This window comes from Dipodomys merriami, unplaced genomic scaffold (assembly GCF_024711535.1).
Source record: "Dipodomys merriami isolate MVZ:Mamm:240054 unplaced genomic scaffold, mDipMer1.0.p SCAF_8, whole genome shotgun sequence".
Taxonomy (NCBI): domain Eukaryota; kingdom Metazoa; phylum Chordata; class Mammalia; order Rodentia; family Heteromyidae; genus Dipodomys; species Dipodomys merriami.
In genome coordinates, this window is record NW_027206401.1 from 6,654,368 (window position 1) to 6,674,790 (window position 20,423).

The 20,423-nt window shown below is 45.6% G+C and overlaps 1 protein-coding gene across 2 annotated transcripts in view; it reads right to left on the minus strand.

Moving 5' to 3' along the window:
- Positions 1 to 2,115: 2,115 nt before the first annotated feature.
- Snx9 (sorting nexin 9) overlaps positions 2,116 to 20,423 on the minus strand; it is a 63,235-nt gene continuing 44,927 nt past the window's right edge. For both annotated transcript variants that reach the window (XM_070010851.1, XM_070010852.1), the window contains exons 8-18: positions 20,217 to 20,342; positions 20,018 to 20,135; positions 17,816 to 17,946; positions 14,023 to 14,126; positions 12,492 to 12,595; positions 8,620 to 8,697; positions 7,689 to 7,765; positions 6,580 to 6,669; positions 4,928 to 5,042; positions 4,149 to 4,240; positions 2,116 to 2,582 (exon numbers count right to left, since the gene is read on the minus strand). In XM_070010851.1, coding sequence (XP_069866952.1) covers positions 2,535 to 2,582; positions 4,149 to 4,240; positions 4,928 to 5,042; positions 6,580 to 6,669; positions 7,689 to 7,765; positions 8,620 to 8,697; positions 12,492 to 12,595; positions 14,023 to 14,126; positions 17,816 to 17,946; positions 20,018 to 20,135; positions 20,217 to 20,342 — 1,083 coding nt within the window. In that variant the 3' untranslated portion in view covers positions 2,116 to 2,534. The remainder of the gene's footprint in view (positions 2,583 to 4,148; positions 4,241 to 4,927; positions 5,043 to 6,579; positions 6,670 to 7,688; positions 7,766 to 8,619; positions 8,698 to 12,491; positions 12,596 to 14,022; positions 14,127 to 17,815; positions 17,947 to 20,017; positions 20,136 to 20,216; positions 20,343 to 20,423) is intronic.

A 20,423-nucleotide genomic window follows, 5' to 3' on the forward strand; every position in this document is an offset into this window, starting at 1 on the left:
GAGCCTCGGCTGGTGCGGGGAGGTCCGAACCCAGGGCATGTTCCTGTCAAGCAGTCTTGCAGCACCTGCTGTTCTCCCTGTGCCCACAGGGAGGAGAGGAGGCCTCTGTCTGCAGTGCCAAGTGACCTCGGGGGACCAGTGACCGCAAGCAAAGCGGACCACATTCTCTTCTCTGTGTGACAGCAAGGCCAGCCTTGTTTCAGCCAAGGTGTGTGGGGCATGATAACCACGCGGTGGGCTGACATTGGGGGACTGCTGCTCTGGGGGGGCGGGGCAGGCAACAGGTGTCATCTGCTCAACAAGTGGACTCTTCCACCACGCCTTTCCTCTCTCTAAATACACACCTACTGCTTGTCTACTGCCAGGATTTGTGAAGTTCATGTAGAACTGTGATCTTGTGAAATCTACTTCCTGCAAGTGATTAAAAATCAAACCTCAACATATTGAGAACCAGCTTTGGGAAAGAAATAAACACTGCCGGGTGCTGGTGGTTCATGCCTGTCATCCTAGCTACTCAGGAGGCTGAGATCTGAGGATCACAGTTCAAAGCCAGCCCGGGCAGAAATATCCGTGAGACTCTTATGTCCAATTAACCACTAGAAAACAAAATGGCACTGTGGCTCAAGTAGTAGAGAGCTCACCTTGAGCTGAAGAGCGCAGGGACAGCCCAAGCCCAGGGTTCAAGCTCCACGACCAACCAAAAAATAAAAAAAAGAAATATATACCCTGTCACTGAAATTTTGCCACCCAAAAGAGAATCTTCCAAGTAGCTCATGGCTTCTCTTTGCTTTTGGTTTTAAGTTCTTTCATTTTTTCTAGCTCACATAAGCTACCACTGTTCTAAGGTCCCATGCCATCTCCTTTCCCGTGTTCCTGGGTCTTCCTCCTGCCAGTTAAGTCAGTACATGTGTGAGGCGGCCCAGGGCAGCATGGGTCTCTTCCAGTGTCCCAGGTGATTGCGACCAGCTTCCAGGACTGGGGAGGCGCCCAGGCCCAGAGTTCAAGCCCCACAACTGTCCCCTCCCCCCCAAAAAATCTATGGAACTAAATCATTGATTCATGTCAGCCGAAATGCTGAGGGACCATTTTGGGCAGCTAGAACAAGAAACAACAATAACAACAGGCAAAGAAACACCAGAGTGTTTTGAAAAAGTGTTTTGAGAATTTACTGTACAGTTTTTTTAAACAATTTATTTATATGTTGGCTTCTACATGCTTTTACATTCGTGTAAAATATACATATTCTTTACAATTTGTACATATATTAAATGACTGTATCATAAACATTGTTCTATGGGATTTTATAAAAGAAAGATCAAGTGGGGAAATCTACTTATAAAACATGAACAAAACCCGTGATACTGAAGAACAAGAAGTTCTCCTATTCGTGTTCACTGAGTTCCTCCTCTACCTATTTTTTGGTTTCATTTACTTATGTGGGCCCAGACTTTGCATTCTCTAGAATATAATCATTAGGTCAGGTCATAAGGCAGTGGTGGAAGGCGGGGCTGGTCTGCAGGAGGGAGGCAGTGAGTGGGCAGATTTCAAGCCTACAGCGTGCTCTGTGCCATTAGCAGGTGTACCGGGATCGGAAAATCCCATCTTAAAGTCAGGACAGTCGGGACAAGTATCACTTTGCTCTTTACGCCTGCAGGTTGTGCAGGCACTACTCAATGCAGTAGTTCTGAATGTTCTCACTTGGTCTGTGTATGGGGGGGTTTCATCTGGCTTTCATCTGCCGCTCTATACCTCCAGGTTATCAGCAGCATGCCTCCTCCCGGCTGATGGGCAACTGGAGATCAGGCCCGGGACGATGGAAGCTCTAAGAAGCTGTTCCTTCTCCAGCTCATGGGCACAGGAGGCAGGACGGCTGTCCACCGGAGGGCAAAGCCAGAGAAGCTCTCAAACAGTTTCTAACTTACTCTCTTTAGTATGAATCAGCCTCACTCGGAAGACAGTGCTGACTGCATGGAAGAGCAGCGCGGCACCAGGACCCCGCAGGCGTGGGGCCCTGTGCTCCCCCTCCTGAGATAGGAGCACTTGGTGACAGGTGTGTCGTGGGAGGGGTGCGGACTGTCCTGAGCAGCCAGGAACCCAAAGGACCGAAAGTTATAAAAATATACAAACATATATATTTTTATTCTGGCATAGTTTATAATTTTAAGAAAGCCATTAGTAATTAATTATCTGACATTGGGTAACAACTATAAGATCACCGTAACATAAGCTTCGATTCTATGTAAAATATTGGTGGAGGGCATCCCCTAATTCTCCATTCAAAATCCTAAAAATTTAAGTCCTTCCAAAAATAGAGACATTTCCATTGGTTTAAATAACGAGATGACCATCCCTCAGCAGTGGACGTAATTCACTAACAACAAAAAACATTTGTGAAAACCCTCTTTTGTTTTTGGTTTTCTTTCTGTTTGTTTCTTTCAGGTTTTCTTCATGAGAGGGAGGAAAACAAGATGACTGAGTGACATTGTCCCAAGTCAGAAAGAAGCACTTCGGCGTTTCTTTGCCTCTGCTCTGCTCTACATGACGGGGAAGCGGCTGAGGGCCTGCCTCAGCTTCTCTGCGATCTGGCGAGAGAGTAAAGCCACATGGAGACACGATTCCGAGATTCCGCGTGACTCCAGCACCTCCCACCACTCACACTTCCCATGTGTCAGGCTCTGCAGCCAGTCCATGCTTCTGTTGCTCCTCACACCCACCTGGTCTGTGCTTCGGTGGGGAGTTGGTAGGGAGACCTCCTTCTCCACTGCGGGCCAACCGTGGGTACCGCTGTCCAAGGAGGAGCCTTCCTCTCTGTTCCCAACTAGCCCATGGCCGGCACTGCTCCCTGCAGAGTGCAGTGGCTCCGGCCCCTGTGCTGGCCTCTGTCCCTTTCTTTCTCTGATAAGTATGAAGGCCGAGCCTCCCTAAAGGACTGCAGCGACCAGTGACCGCATGGTGTGTGGACTGCAGTCAGAGCAGGCGGTGCTACAGTGTCTCACAGACGCCAGCCATGCCTAAGAGGCCAGGAGGTCTGTTATCCCTGGGTCCTAAGCAGCTGAAGTACATGGCAGAACTCAATACACGTTTGCTCCCTGAGCAGACATGTCACACGCCAGTCATTAAGTTAGATCTGAGGTCTGGCGAGCTCTATTACTTGTTTACCTTTATACAGAGACAGTAATGGATAGTTTTTTAGTTTGAATTCCAAAGTCATTAATTAAAAAAAAACTACTTAACGGGAGTCTTTAATGCCCATTTGCCAGAGGACTAGGAAATGCTGTAGTGCTCTTTTTTTTCTCCTACTTTCCCTACTTCAACAACAAATCTTGCTAAAACTTAAAAATTACTTACAAAGCAACATCAGAATTTCACGAGGTGCCCTTCCAGTATTTTCTCAGACACAAATGCAATCTGAGGACACGCAGAGACCACTGGCACCGGTGTGAGGCGTGAAGCCACCACGCTGCTGCGGGGCACGCGGCTCCCGCTCCTCCCCTGCACCAAGCACGCCCAGGCTCCTTTCAGCAGCTCTGCAGGAGGCTATGGTGGTATGCGACCCTCACGGGCAGGGCTGTGAGCTAAACACACAGCCCCAGCCCCATCCTCACAGTTCAGCTCCACGCACGCATACAAGATCTGTTTTACATATACTCTGCTAGCCAAAAACATCATGACACAGAGGAATGAGGTTTCAAGTTTTCTAAATAAAGGATTTAAGATTTCTTTCTCTCTTTTAGAGAGAGCATGGAGACTTGTTTAGTAACTGCCTTTGATTTCCTCCCCAGCCAGAGGAGAAGCCGGTGTGGATGGGGGGGAAGTGGGGAGGGGGCGGTGGTGGAGGGGAAGGCGAGGGGACCTTACCTCACTCACTGTCCCTGTGCTGACAGAGGGGGAATCACACAGGATTTCTTGGGGCTTCAGAACAACATTTGATGCCTCTTTCTCAGAAAAAGCCCTTTAGATCCAGCAATACCCAACAGGCAGAAACCCAACCCTGCTCAAAACTTAGCTGCCTCCGGCTTATTTCTTAAGATTAAAGATCATTACGAGATGCTGACTTGACTAGTCAGTTGCTGAGCACCAACCTTCCTGTGCTTGGAAATGTGTGGGAGGTGGGGAGAGGGGAGACGAGGAGGGGAGGCGCCTCTTACCGTTTCATAGAACTGTACTTGCTGCTCCAGGTAGAGGCGGATGACACTGTTGTAGTCATAGATCCGGTTACTGTGGAAGTGATTCATCTCAGCTAAAACGAAAGCAACGAAGCCATTAGTTTCCCTCAAGATTTCAAATGGCAACAGCTGGCTTCTCCGCTTGGTGAGACTTTGCCATCAAGAGGACCTAATCCGGCTGACAGTGGCCCAGGGCCAGTTCTTGGCACATCGATGGACTGCGGCTAGAGGAGTGGGTGACCAGGCAGTGGTGGCAGTGACTTTCACTGACGTGCTCATTAGGTACTATGGACATCCTTGCCCCTGCCCAGACATGTGCCGGCCACGCGTCACGAAAACACGGGGGCGGCCACCCGCTGCTCCTCTCCACAAGCACTCCACTCCAAATGTTAACGAATGCCTTTCTTTCGCCAACAGTCAAACTATGTCTAAAACGATTCCTATAAATTCTCTTTACTCCACAGTCCTGACTATGCAAGTTATATTGCTAAAAGCTGGGCTCTGGGATTAAATATAGCACAATATTAAGGACTATAAAAGCAGTTTTCAGTGTGTCTATAAAAAGTATTAAATGTACCGACTTAACAAGCTGTCATTCACGGAGCTCTACCCAGTAAGTGTGAGCAATCACACTGTAGATTTCCTCCTGCAGGGAGGGGCTCATGACAGCCTTTAAACCGGTTCTAATTGGATCGTTGCTCACACTGGGTTTCTCTCCAGCAGGAAGGTCTCCACCGGCTATTCTCAGCCTTGCCTCTTACCTTGCAAAGCGTAAGACATGGTGCCCACTCGCTTCACCATAGTCTGTTTGTCCTGTGGAGTGATTTTGCTCGTTGCTACTAGCTTGTCACTTTCCTTCACCTTTTCTATGGCTCCCTGTGAGGCAGAGAGTGCAACAGTATTAATGAGGCAGAACAAAAAGGCCTCGTCATTAGCTCAACACCCAGCAGTGATATCTAGCTGTAATTAAAGCTACTGGGACAGTGGGGGCAGGAGAACCTTGGGTTTGACACCAGCTGTGGAAAAAAAAAGGTAGGAAGACCTTGTCTCAAAAACAAAAATGAGAAGAGTGGAGGCCAAGGCATAAGGCAGCATGTTTTCCTAGAATGTCTAAGGTCCTGGGTTTGTACCACAAGTTAGTTAGGTTAGATAGATAGATAGACAGACAGACAGTGATATTAACCTGTCCTTGGCCCTCAACAGGAAAACATTGCAACAACAAAAACAGAGAAAGGCTTCTATGTTCAACTTCCTTCAACTCTCTGGGAAGTCAAAAGGCTGCTGTTTTTGAAAAACTGTTACTAACCTAAAGTTCAAGTTAGTTTAATGCTACAATAGAAAAGAAAACCAAGTATCATACTGTCTCTCTAATATCTGTAAGATGCTGATATTAATTGTACATAATAGGGAGGCAGGCATTGGTCGGTTCAGAAAGTCATGTGGTTAGGTACATTGCAGTGCATGTAAGTGCTCCCCCTCCCCCGCTGAGTATTTTATGAGCTGGTGCTTGAATGTGTCAACCACAAGGCAAGGCCGGCCTTTGGATCTGTAAGGGGCACTGAGTCACCCTAAGTTAACCCTGAGAAAGAGGTAGTTGTTTCTCACTCCAGTGTTATTGCTTACTGTTTAGGGTGTCAGGAAAGAAGCACTCTACATTCTATGCACATATTAGGTTCCATGCCTAGAGCTCTAACTGTGCTGGCATTAAATGAATGCTACCAGAAGCTAACTGTGAGGTTTTTTAAAAACATTTTTAAAATTATTATTATCTTTAAGTAGTTGTACAAAGAAGTTCCCATTCTTCCAAACAGTTATGAGTACAAGGTGCCTGACAACATTGCCACCCATCGCTCCTAACCCATCCCTCTACTGCTGAGTTTTTACATTAAGCTATCTGAAGTTTTACAAAGTTTTTTTGGTTCTTAAATGATGAAGCGCATCTTAAACTGGCCACGTGGCAGCAGTGCTAAGATTGCAGAACAGCCCTTTGTAGACTTTCCTAACAAACCCAAGGCGGTGCTGATGCACTAGAGTCTGCATGCCAAGGTGATGAAACACATTCAGGACTGAGACAACATGGAGATTTCAAAAAGCAAGAGGAAAATTAACCAGAATTAAAGTGCGAGAATGCCTCAAACCAATTTTAAATGTAGTTTAAAAAACTTCTATTATGGAAATTGTAATTATTCTTTCATTACTCTCCAGTTCAAGGTCAGTTATAGTGAAAGTGAGGCCAGCCTGGACTACATCATATAAGACTCTGTCTCAAAGAACAACCAAGAGCAAAAGATCAACATTGAAACAACAGACTTGGGGTCTGCCAGTCTGCCTGGAGTCACCTGGCAGGTGTCCTGTGCGCAGTGGGGGGGGGGGAAGGGAGGAGGGGCGAGGGGAGGGGGGAGGGAGGCATTACCTTGTGAGCACCAATGATGTCTGGGAAGCAGCCAAGAAAGCCTTTGTACTCGTGGTTGCACTCCATCAGGAAGTGAAGGTCCTTCTTTGGCTGCAACAAGACACAGGCTGGCTATTACAGGGAGAGGGACTCAGAAAGTCAAGGAAAAGAAACTCGTCTATGTGGGGACTGCATTAGCCAAAACGCCCAGGTGTTTGTGTGCATGTGTGTGTATACATAAACATACTCCAAGAAGTCATTTGAACTTATTTATAGTTCTACCACTGAATCCCACTAGCTGGCTCTCCATGAGTCTCCTGGACATTTCTTCACAAGCTGGCTTTGAGCCTTGATTCTCCAGGTCTCAGCCTCCTGAGTAGTTAGGATTATAGAAATGAGGTAGTATTATCCTGCTTATTTCGTTTTTAATTTAGGGATTTGAAATAACTCCTGTGATTATCCTTTTACAGGAACTTATTATCTGTTATCTGTACAAAGAACTGAAATTGGTAAAGACTCTAATAAATAACACAGGCGTGCCCTAGGCTGAATCTGTGCTCTGTGTGTGTGTACGTCTCTGTGTGTGCATGCATGTCTGTGTGTGTTTCTGGGGATAGAACTCAGGGCCTCCTGCATGCCAGGCAAGCTCTCTACCACAGAGCTACACCCCTAGCCCTCAATTTTTCTTTTTAATCCTAAGAACCATACAAAGTAGGCACTACTTGCCATTTTAGTTGAGGAAACCAAGGCTCAGAAAGGCAATTAATAATCCAGGCAGATCTGAGCCAGTGTTCTCTCATGTACATTATGATACTGTGATGGCTAAGAGCAATCCAGAGATGTCCATAATGGAAGGCATTCACTTGGATTTTTTTCTTCTTTTAGTTCTGGAGATGGAATCTAGAGCACCACCAGTGTTAAAAGCAAGCAATCTTCCCTGAGCAATAATCTCAACCTCGTTAGGCATCTTGATGACACATCAAGACTTTTCATCCATTTTGGTATCCAGAGATACACTATTCTCAAAGACAACACAGGCACAGAAAACAAGAAAGCCTTTCTGTGGGTCTGTCTGATGTGCGTGGACTGACAGCATAAACTTTAGCTGGGCCGTGTGACTGCATCAGTACCTGCTCTGCTACAAGAGTGGCAATCTCCTCGTAGGTCTTTCCTGCTTCTGTGATTGCATCGTTGAGGTCGGTCTCACCTAAAAAGATTGACAGTCTCACCAGCAGCTCCAACTTGGTATTATCTTCCTTGCTTTTCATTAAAATTAATAGCTTTGTTCCACACCTTATTGATATGTACTAGAAATTTTCAAGCACTTTTATGTGTGTTTTTTTTTTTGGGGGGTCCGGTTGCGGGGCCTGAACTCTGGGCCTGAGTGCTGTCCCTCAGCTCTTCAGCTCAAGGCTAGCACTCTACCACTTGAGCCACAGTGCCACTTCCGGCTTTTTTTTCTTATGTGGTGCTGAGGAATCGAACCCAGGGCCTCATGCCTGCAAGGCAAGCGCTCTACCACTGAGCCACCTTCCCAGCCCTCAAGCACTTTTAAACTAGTGAGCCCAGTCTTGTGAATCTCCACCAGTTTCTTGTGGGTACCCTGGGGAGATTAAATCTCTGGGGAGATACAGGCTAGAAAGAAAATACAACAGATTATCACCCTCCACGATGAGACCAAGGAACGCACCAGTAACAAGGCCCTTCAGTGTGGTTACTGTTGGCTGCAGGAGCCTGAGGAGGGGAGAGGTCAGTGAAGACATGTCCTCTCAAATGCAGCAATGACCAAACTAGATTGGCCAGGGGAGCAGGGCAGAGTGCTTGGCCTATGGCTGCCAAATGCAGTTAGGAGTAAGTTCTAGGGTCCTACAGCCCAGTAAGGTGACCGTACAAAGGGTTAAAAGAGAGGCCTGAGGGTTCCAAATATAAAGAAACAATAAAGGAGATGAAAATATCAGTTCCCAGGGAATATACATCTGACATAACATACTGTAATCCACAGGTGTGTATAATTATGAAGTCCTACTAAAGAAAACAAAAACAACCCCCAAAAACATATACCTTGGTAACCACTAGAACTAAACACCGTTGCTAAGCCCTGTAACGCCTTTCCTATCTTCTGATATTCCTTGGGTAGTGCTGAAAGAGAAGAAAGAAGAAATGGTTAGCTATACCTCTGAGCAGACTGAATGAGATGCAACTGTCTTTTTTTTTTTGATCGGTTGTGTGACTTGAACTCTGTGCTTAGGCCTGTCTCTGAGTTCTTCAGCTCAAGGCTGAAGCCACACTTAAGCCACAACGTCACTTCCGGTTTTTTGGTGGTTTACTGGAGATAGGAGCCTCACAAACTTTTCTGCCCCGGCTGACTTCGAACTGTGAGCCTCAGGTCCCAGCCTCCTGAGTAGCTAGGGTTACAGGTGTGAGGCACTGGTGCCTGGCTACAACTGTCTTTTAACAGCTGTTACTTCCTAGTAATAGACATTAGAGCTGACTAAAATAGTGCATAGTCTTTAATAAAATGCTGGTACAAAAATGATGAACAGATTACTGATTTCTTCAATTCATCTTTTAAATCATTATTTCATTGCCTAATTAGTGATGGATGCTGCCATGCGCCCATCCCCTGCACTCACTGGATGGAACACAAATGAAAGGACATTCCCTCAGGGGGCTCCTTGGGGAAAAGGCACACGCACGCGCACACACACACACACACACACACACACACACACACACGGGAAAAGGCGCACGTACACGTACACACGTACACACGTGTACACACACACACACACACACACACACACACACACACACACACACACACACACACACACACACACACACAGCACATCACCCCACACTCAGAGATGCCATCTCCACTGAGAGGAACAAGGCACAGAAAACCTACATGAGGGGCCCAGGTCACAGGCAAACCAATAACTAGCTGGACTAACGCTGACAAACAGTGTGGTGAGAACGATGGATTCTGGGGTCACTGGGGTCAGGGTTTCTGCATCGCAGGCTGCTCTGTATATGTGAACTGAGCCCCTCACGGGCTTCTGCAGCCTTTGGAAAAGAAGTGCTGCTTGAGCTATGCTGCAGGCTATGGGGGCTGATCCAGAGTGAGCTGGCCCAGGAAACTTTCTGAGCTCGCTTACCCAGTTTCTGCCTCTACCTGGAGTTAAAGATCCCATCAAGAACTTAACCACAATTTTCATTTTTCAGAATAAGATTTTTAAAGTCTATTTTTGTAAGAAGAAAAAAAATATTCCTGAATGAACTCCTACATCAAGTGCCGCAATTTCTCCCTATCTCCAAAAGAGCAGCAGTCTTCATCCAGCGTTTCCTGGTGTATAACCGTGACTTCTGAGTATATAAGGCATACAGTGGCCACACATAAGGGACTGAATTCTGTAAAAGAAACCCTAATGCCGCATTTGTGTGATGTCCTTAAAAAAACTGGATCATGCTGGGTGTGGTATCTCACACCTGTAATCCTAGTTATTCAAGAGGCTGAGATATGGGAATCCCGGTTCAAAGTCAGTCCAGGCAGAAAAGTCTCGAGGCCCTTACTTCCAATTAGCCATTAGGAAACTATTAGTGTTGCTGTGATTCAAAGTGGTAGAACATTAGTCTTGAGCAAAAGAGCTTAGGAACAGTGTCCAGGCCCTGAGTTCAAGCCCAAGACCAAGCAATGAAACAAAACAACCAGAAAAAATTGGATTATTACGTTTACAATCGCTTAACCGTTTCCCCCAAAGGACACACAAAAGTAAGTGACTTGTTATGATGGCCTTGCAAGAGCTTTACAGCTACAATAAACTTAATTTTTTGTTGTTATTGGTTTCTTATTTGTTTTGATGGTTCTAGTTCTGAGGATTTAATTCAAGGTCATTGCACTTACTAAGCACGTGCTCTACCACTTGAGCCATACTTTTAGTTCATCTTTTGCTTGTTGCTTTTCATTCACTTTTGACTGGATTGGCCTAAACTTCCACTTCTACTTCATACATGGCTGGAATTTCAGTTGTGAGACGCATGCTCACCTTTCTTTTGTTGAGACAGGGCCTTGCTAACGTTTTATTACTACCTAGACTTTAGCCATTATCCCCCCAATCTCTTTCTCCTGAGTGGCTGGAATTATAGGCATGAGCTATCAAGCATGCCTAGATGCATTTTTCAAAGTTGAATTCTTTCACTTACACTTTATTTCAAATTAATTATTTTTGCAATGTCGGGGGTGGAACCCAGAGCTTCAGACATGCTAGGCGAGCCCTCTGCCACTGAGCTCCATTCCCAGCCCTCCTCCATTTATGCCTAGACAACAGCGTCACTGGATGATGGGCTGTGCTGTTCCATCCGGGGCAACCTGCTAGCAGAGCTGCACAGCCCTGTGGATATGAACAGCATCTGACTCACAGCATGGTCATCCGCACACCAATGACAGGAAGGCAGAAGTTCTTAGAGCCAGGGAAGGGTGAACAGGCCATGGCTGACACCCCTCTCCCCTCTGTAGTACCTAATCCATCTGACTCATCTGACGTTATTTTCTATTACCTATTCTGGCTTTTCCCAAAAATTAGGACTTCATCAAATATAACACATCTTACCACATGGATAAAGATTAAAAAATAAAATCATGAGCAGGGCTCCAGAGTCTTTAACCTGTAACTTCGCTTCTGGGAAAGGAGAATGGTAGGATCTCAGTTCAAGGCCAGACCAGGTAAAATGTTTAAGAGATGCCATCCATCCAATAGCAGATGGTGGTATACACTTCCCATCCCAGTTATGTGGGAAGCTAAGACTGGAGGGTAGTGGTTCCGGGCCAGTTCAGGCAAAAAATCTGACAAGATCCTATCTCAATAGAAAAAGCTGCACGTGGTGGTGTGTGCTTACCACCCCAGCTACAGTGAGGAGGGTAAATAGGAGGTTCACATTCTAGGCAAAAATAAACCATCTTAAAAGTTAACAAGAGCAAGCTGGGTACTGGTGGCTCATGCCTGTATTCCTAGCTACTCAGGAGGCTGAGATCTTGGGATGCAGGTTTGAAGCCAGCTAGGCAAGAAAGTCTGAGAGACTCTTATCTCCACATAAAGCCAAAAAGCTAGAAGTGGAGCTGAGGTTCAAGGGGTAGTGCACTAGCCTTGAGCAAAAAAGCTTAGGACAGTGGCCAGACCCTGAGTTCAAGCCCCAGGACTGGCACACACACTATACATCACACACACACACACGCATACACATATACATACATACATCACACACACACACACATCACACACATACACACACACAACCAGCAAAAAAAGGGGCTGGAAGTTTAGCTCATATAGTAGTGGAGTGTTTGTCTAGTGACCATGAAGGCCTGAGTTCAAACTCCAGTACCACAAAAATAAATAAAAATCATTAACTGGATGTGTAGCACATGTCTGTAATCCCAGAACTTGGAAGCTAAGCCAGAAAGAATGAGAGTTGAGGGCAGCCTGAGATACATGGTTAATTCCTGCCCAAATAAAGAAGCAAATTTGTAAGTAAAAATAACTAAGTTCACTCTGAACAATGAATTAAATTTCCACAGAGTATAAAACCCCAAATAACTGAACATTAAACATAGTGTGGTTTCTTAGGAGGCTTTTTTTTTTTTTTAAAACATATTTATTTATTTATTTTTTTGCCAGTCCTGGGGATTGAACTCAGAGCCTAGGCACTGTCCCTGAGCTTCTTTGGCTCAAGGCTAGCATTCTACTACTTGAGCCACAGTGCCACTTCTGGCTTTTTCTGTTTATGTGGTACTGAGGAATCGAACCCAGGGCTTCATGCATGCTGGGCAAGCACTCTACCACTAGGCCACATTCCCAGCCCTCTTATGAGGCTTTTTGATTTGAACTTCGTTGTGTGTGAGGGGCAGGCTCCCCAGACCCCGCAGAGGCACTCACGCCCAGTGCAGCGCTTCCAGTGCTCCTGCCCCACGGTCAGCAGCTCCTTCACGCCGTCGTCCATGGCCTTGGTGAATTTCCCCACAGCATCACATTTCTGTTCTCTGTGGGCAGAGACACCATCAGTCACATAGGAGGATAAGGCACTGATCACACAGCCCCAGCTTCTTGCTTTCCTGCATGCTGACACCTGCCCTTCAACGAGGTGAGTCTTCGAAGGGGCTGGATTCCGACTTTCAAAGAACTGCTTACAATCTGCCATGTACATTTTAACTTTGCTTTCTTTCCTCCTCAATTCTTATAAATTACTCTAAAGGCAATAAATCCATCATTTCCTGAATATGTTATTTAGGGAAGTGTTGGGATTGTTTATTTATTTATTATTTTAATGAAACACAGACAAAAAAGGCAGAACATACCACATAGTAATACTTAAGACAGAACCTCCTTACTGATAAAGAAGGATCTACCAGTCTGCAAAGACCATGACATACCACTGGATCAAAAAAGGTTGTAAGACAGAATATAGGGGCTGTGCTGTAGCTCAGTGGTAAGCATGAACTTATTAGCATGTGTCAGGCCTTGGGTTCAAGCCCTGGAACTGAAATTGAAACACCAAGCCAGCTAAATAAAACCGAAGAATATAAAGTAAGATTATTTAATTTAATCACACAGTTTTCAAAAGTATACATGTTTAGAAGAGTTTGGAAGTCTGTAAACAACATTCTAACACCAATTATATTTCTCTTCTGAAGGGAAAAATTAGAGAATTGTGCTTTCATGCTTTTTTTCTAAGTTTTTGGTTAATATATAGCAGTAAACTCTTTTTTTAAAAACTAGTCTTGGACAAAAAAGGAGCCTATTTTAAGCAATGATTAAATAATGTGAAACACACAAGCAAAGCAGGGTACACACTTCTTTTCTTTTTTTTTTTGGGGGGGGGGTCCAGTCATGGGGCCTGAACTCTGGGCCTGGGCGCTGTCCCTCAGCTCTTTAGCTCAAGGCTAGTGCTCTACCACTTGAGCCACAGCGCCACTTCCGGCTTTTTTCTTTTTTGCTTATGTGGTGCTGGGGAACTGAACTCAGGGCCTCAGGCATGCAAGGCAAACGCTCTACCACTGAGCCACCTTCCCAGCCCCAGGGTACACACTTCTTGCTTCACAGCAGTGCTTGCAAGCTTTCTGCTGGGCTGCGGGTACAGCTCGGGAGGTGAGCACACGCATGCTAGGCTGTGGATTCTATTCCCAGCACTGAGAAAAAAACAAAAACTAATCTGCTTTGCTGGATACTGTGGGTGCTAGTGGCTCAATGTCATTTTGGCTCCGTATGTTTTATTGGAAATAATTGTGTCAACTAGAAAATCTGGTAAGCCAGAAAGCCAGGACTAAAGTGAGCACCTGATGTCCTTGTTACCTGACTATAAACCCCTACTCACTTCATGTGAATTACAACCATGAAAACCAGGCCCCAAGTGTAAGCCGGAGAAGGTAGATGGAGATGGAGAGGAGGGAAATTCGGCAGTGGCCCTTACATTTCTATTAGGTCCAAGTCAGGTGCCTCTGGTTCCATGGTGGAAAATATCATAACTCCCACCAGCTCATCTTTTTCTGCCTTCCTCTTTCCGGTTTTCCATTCCTGTGAGAACAGTATGACGATGTTAAAGGGGCCGCAGTTCAAACTGGCCTGCCAAATTCCTGAAGCAAAGCAGCTAGCACTCCTTTCTTCCCAAGCACTGGGGAGATGTTAGATGGTAGGTGCCTAACACACCCATCTTTCACCTCAGGGCATGACCTGTGAGGCCAGGCCCTCTCACGGTGAATACTTGAGCCACAATTCCTTTTCCAATGCCACAAGGAATACAGTCAATTTGGACAAACACAAGCGCTTTCTAAAAAAGTAATGCTTTTCCAAAATATTAGAAACTTAAAAACAAATAGATTATGAGCCTTATCTAGTTGACCCTCTTCCTTCCTCTCTCCCCACAAACACACAAGGTGTCCCAAGCAAAGGTGGCATAGTGAATCCTCACAGTGAAGGTGCCACTATCTTCTTTATGGGAGGACACAGGAGAGATCTACCCCCAACTTACAGTTTTGCTACTTTTCCCAACTGGCAAAGAACCCCACAGTATGCCCTGTTTAGCCTGTCTTTTTTGGTTCCACCTATGGTTATGAGCTACACTGACGCTGACATGAATGCGCAGCTCACTCCTTTCATGTGTGAGGATGACGGCCAGATTAGCGTTCTGCTGTTCTAGTGGTAGCCACCTCTAGGGAGTGAGGGCTCCCGACAGGTCTGCACTATTTCTCTCTGGTATATTCCTAGAAGCGGAGATGCTGGGTCTTGAGTACTCAACCTCAGTTGACAGGTCAGTAAAGCTGTTTTCCTATTGATTTCTTTCTGCGTTCCTAGGGCTTGAACTCGGGGCCGGGCACTGTCCCTGAGCCTCTCTGTGCTCTTGAGCCACAGCACCCCTTCTGGCCTTTTCTGTTTACATGGTACTAAGGACTTGAACCCAGGGCTTCATGCATGCTAGGTAAGCACTCTACCACTAAGCCACATTCCTAGTCCCCTCCAATTTTTTTTTTAAACCAGTTTTCACTCCCACCAGCAGAGTATGGGTCTCAGTGGTATGTCACCCCATCTAGAAGACACCTGGCATGTTCAGTCCTTCCTTATTTACCCAGTGTGGCTGCAGTTTGCATTTCCTTAACTGTTGATGAGATTAAGCACTTTTCTATGTATTTATTCATGGCGGATGGCTCAGATGTCTTCTTCTGTGAATGAAGTACATTATCAAATTTCCTAACTGCCAAGTGCTGGTGGCTCAAGCCTGTGATCTTAGCTGTTAAGGAGGCCGAGATCTGAGGATCACAGTTCAAAGCCAGCCAAGGCAGGAAAGTCCATGAGAGTCTTTCCTCCAATTAACCATCAGAACACCAGAAGTGGAGCTGTTGCTTCAAGTGGTAGACTGCTAATCTTGAGCAAAAGAGCTCAGAGACAGCACCCAGTCCCCATAAAATAAAATAAATTTTTCTGGCTGCCAGTGGCTCATATCTATAATCTTAGCAACTGAGGAGGTTGAGATCTGAAGGTCACTGTTTGAAGCCAGCCCAGGCAGAAAAGTCCATGACACTCTTATCTCCAATAAACTACTCAGAAAAAGCTGGAAGTAGGGCTGTAGCTCAAGTGTAGAGTGCTAGCCTTGAGCACAAAGAGGCTCAGGAACAGCACCCAGGTCTTGATTTCAAGCCCCAGGACAAAAAAAAAGCCACAGATGTCTAGGATATATTATTGTTTTCCTTTTTTTTTTCTTTTTTATTTGGGGGGGGGTCTGGACGTGGGGCCTGAACTCTGGGCCTGGGCGCTGTCCCTCAGCTCTTCAGCTCAAGGCTAGCGCTCTACCACTTGAGCCACAGCGCCACTTCCGGCTTTTTTCTTTTTGCTTATTTGGTGCTGAGGAATTGAACCCAGGGCCTCATGCATGCAAGGCAAGCGCTGTACCACTAAGCCACCTTCCCAGCTCCATAGGATATATTATTGTTATTATTAAACTATACTATGGATAAACATGCCCTTCAAAAATGGTTTGTGTGGGCTGGGAAGGTGGTTCAATGGTAGAGTGCTTGTCTTGCATGCATGAGGCCCTGGGTTCGATTCTTCAGCATCACATAAGCAGAAAAAGCCAGAAGTGGCGCTGTGGCACAAATGGTAGAGGGTTAACCTTGAACTGAAGAGCTGAGGGACAGAGCCCAGGCCCAGAGTTCAGGCCCACAACCGACAAAAAAAAAAAAAGGTTTGTGTAACCGCAATATAACGTAATGTTTTCTCTCACACAGGAACAGCTCCCCGCCATAACTCACACACATCCTCTCAGGAATTGAGGTTGGCTAGAGCAATGGGAAAGGCTCACTGATTACCGTCAGACTCGCATGGCAGTTCTGAGACACACATACACACATACACACAGATACAGATACACACACACACGTGTACAAAGAAAGAACCGCTGGAAACAAGGCCCCAATATTCCATTATTTTAAGACTATGTATCTGTCTGTAAATATATAGAGCCCTTTGAACAGTTTTAAAAATGCATTCACTGGGCTGGGAAGGTGGCTCAGTGGTAGAGCGCTTGCCTTACATGCCTGAGGCCCTGGGTTCGATTCCTCAGCACCACATAAGCAAAAATAAAAAAGCTGGAAGTGGCGCTGTGGCTCAAGTGGTAGAGCGCTAGCCTTGAGCTGAAGAGCTGAGGGACAGCGCCCAGGTCCAGAGTTCAGGCTCCAAAAAAAAAAAAAAAAAAAAAAAGCATTCACTTCAACAAGTGAAAAAAAAGTTTAGCAAGTTTCGCAAGTAAATCTGTCTGAAAATTCCAACAGGGTATATGATATTCTATTATTTGAAGAAAAATAGCACCTTTCAATGGTCATATATTTAGCACCCATGTTCTTTACATTAACTTTTACTCTTTTCGAGTGTTTTCTGAAATAGGAATATTTGTTGTAAGGAGTAAAATTACAGATAAGATGTCTTCGGAAAATAGAAAGATTCACCAAGGAGCCCAGTAAAGGTGAGTGAGAGGAAATATCCGCAGAGCAGCTGATAATGAGATGTCTGGCAGCCAGGTATTCCTGATGTCAGTGAGGAACAAACGGACACTGACAGAATGGCTGGCTAGGGGGTGGGTAGTTAAACAAAAGAACCATTCATCTCAGACTCTCTTTCCTTTGGTGATATGGAGGTGCTGTGGGGCCGAAGGCAGCCAGAAGACTTGCTCCTCCCATTCCTGTCCTATTAGGCTAACTGCACTCTCTTTTGGGATTTGTATTATTATTATTATTATTATTATTTTTGTAGGTCATGGGGCTTGAACTCTGGGCCTGGGCGCTGTTCCTGTGCTCTTCAGCTCAAGGCGAGCGCGAGCGCTCTACCACTTGAGCCACAGCGCCACTTCTGGTTTTCTAGTGGTTTATTGGAGATAAGAGTCTCACGGACTTTCCTGCCTAGGCTGGCTTTGAACCGTGATCCTCAGATCTCAGCCTCCTGAGTAGCTAGGATTACAGGGGTGAGCCACTGATGCCTGGCTCTGTATTACTTTTTAAAGCACCTCCCAAAACAACTCACTTAAGTGGTACACCTGCCCTGCATACCAGGGACGCTGCTAATAGTTCCTGCACATGGCATGACCAGCTTCCTATAGCTGGGTTTACATTTCTGTCTCTTTGCTTGAAGGGAGTGACAAATAACCAACCAAGGGAACTTTAGTCCTTTCAGAGGTAAGTTCGGAATGAATGTGACACCACAGTGAGGAGCTGCCCTACCTTCTCGTCTCGGAAGTTCAGGAACTGCTGGAAAAGCTCACTTTCTGAGACCACTGGGTGGCGGCACATCCTGGTCATCCAGGCCTGAAGCCTCTCCATGCGCATTTTGATAAATTCTTCTTCAAAGCGACCTGAAAAAGATACACTACGAGTGACACAACTCTCTAAAGTAAACTGAAAAACTATTTTTTATTTTCTATGACTACTGGCTACTTGGTAGAAAGCTATTTTATAAAAGGTGCACTACAACGATTTATCACTACCTTAAAAACATTTGCGGGTAGCCGGGCGCTGGTGGCTCACACCTGTAATCCTAGCTACTCAGGAGGCTGAGATCTGAGGATCGCGGTTCAAAGCCAGCCCGGGCAGGAGAGACCGTGAGACTCCTATCTCCAATAAACCACCAGAAAACCGGAAGTGGCGCTGTAGCTCAAGTGGCAGAGCGCTCGCCTTGAGCTGAAGAGCTGAGGGACAGCGCCCAGGCCCAGAGTTCAAGCCCCACGACCGACAAAAAAAACCCAAAAAAACCCCAAAACATTTGCGGGAAATGCTCAAAGACCTCCTAGGAAGGATGCGGCAGGATTTTAGTTGGTTGGTTTGTTTTTGGCAGTATGGGGCTTGAACTCAAGCTTCTGCACTTACCTGCCTGCTTGTTCCACTGGCATGCTACAACTTGAGCCAAGCCTCTAGCCCAGCTGTTTGCTGATTATTCTGGAGACACAGTCTCTTAAGACTTTTGTGCCCACATAGCTTCAAAGTATAATTCTTAGATTTAAACTCCTCAGCAGCCAGGATTATTATGGGCGTAAGCCACCAGTCTTTTTCTTTTTTTGGTCGGTCGTAGGGCTTGAACTCTGGGCCTGGGCGCTGTCCCTGAGCTCTTCAGCTCAAGGCAAGTGCTCTACCACTTGAGCCACAGAGCCACTTCTGGTTTTCTGGTGGTTAATTGGAGATAAGAGTCTCATGGACTTTCCTGCCCAGGCTGGCTTTGAACCGTGATCCTCAGATCTCAGCATCCTGAGTAGCTAGGATTACAGCTGTGAGCCACTGGTGTCCGGCTTGGTGTCTAATTTTTAAGAATGAGTTTCCAGTTTACTATATTAACAAATATTATAATTAAGACTTAAAATTTTAAGGTAAGTCTTATCAATACAGAAGACTATCTCTAGTTTATAAACAAACACAAAGTCAGCCTTTTCTGGATGGCCACATGAAGCCCAATGCAGTAACACTCTACAACAAACCAAGTACTTGTATTCAAAACAAAGAAAAGCAACTCTACAGGTAGATGTGGTGCTGTATGCCTGTAATCCCAGCACTAAGAGGCTAAGACAGGAGGACTCAGAGTTTAAGGCCAGCTTGGACTACAGAGCCAGTTCCAGAGCAACCAGAGACACATAAAAAGACCCTGTTCCAAAAACCAAAACAGAAAAAGCAAGAATGAGACGAAGGCAGGAGAAGGAAGGAGGAGGAAGAAAACAGAGGAGGAGAAAGAAGAGAGGGTGAACAAGGATTCAGGACTGAAGCTTTGCTCGCCATTAAAAAAAACAATAAAGTAGCAAAGACATTTGTTTTCATGAATCCAATAATGAGAGCTCCTATCCTAGAACTTACAAGCATGAGAAGTACAGCTTGGTACTGTTTCTGTTTTTTTTTTTTTTCTAATTTATTTTTTAAATAAGTTACTGTTTCTGTTTTAAAGGAACAAAGTGGGCTTGACAAACACCCCAGAGTCAACATCAAAGGAACACTGAGAATTTATGAGCCTACAAAACAAATTCGCCAACGGTGGAGAGGTTTCTGAAGGCAGAATTCCAGCTATGGCCATGTACCTGAGCTAATCCTCACCCCAAGCAGCACAGAAGCGGACATCACTGAGCAAACAGCACCTCTGCACTCAGGCAGACATCTGAGAAGCAGGTCTGCATATCCTGTGTATGTGGTTTGGGTCACATACTGTGAATCCAGGGCACAAGCACAAGAGCTCTGATCGCGAATGGGATCAAACATCCCACTAGGCATTTGGGTGACTTCCATGTGTATGCGCTCTGCTCCGGGTACCTCTTCACAGCTGTACTAACTACTGCTGCCCTACTTGTGCATCTTATTGCTCTAAAACCTGCCAGTGCATCACTAGTTCACAGGACAATCTGATTGCATCCTTTTACCTGTCATCCTATGTTTAGCATTACAAACACTCACCTGTGACTTGCTTGTCTGGAAGAGAAGGAATTGGAATGGCTGACCCAAACTTAACTAGGAGACGTTCATATAACCAGTCAAAGTGCTTATACCTGTGGTTTACAGATCGATTAGTGTTCTGCAAGACAAGAGAAACAGACAAAAAGTTAGCAATGCCAACTGCAGAAAAGAAAGAAAAAGCAGGTAATGAGGTACTCACAGTGGGTGTCAGCTGATACTCAATGTAGCTCTTCAGACCATACATCTTGGAGCCTTTCCTAGGATCTGCTACCACACAGTCAAAGGTAGAGGTAGGATAAACCCACATGGGGCCATAATCTCCAACCTACACAATGGTAGAGAAAAAGTTAATTTTGTAACTGAGAAATTGCTATAAAGCAGCACATGAGTCTTTTCAAAGAGGCCT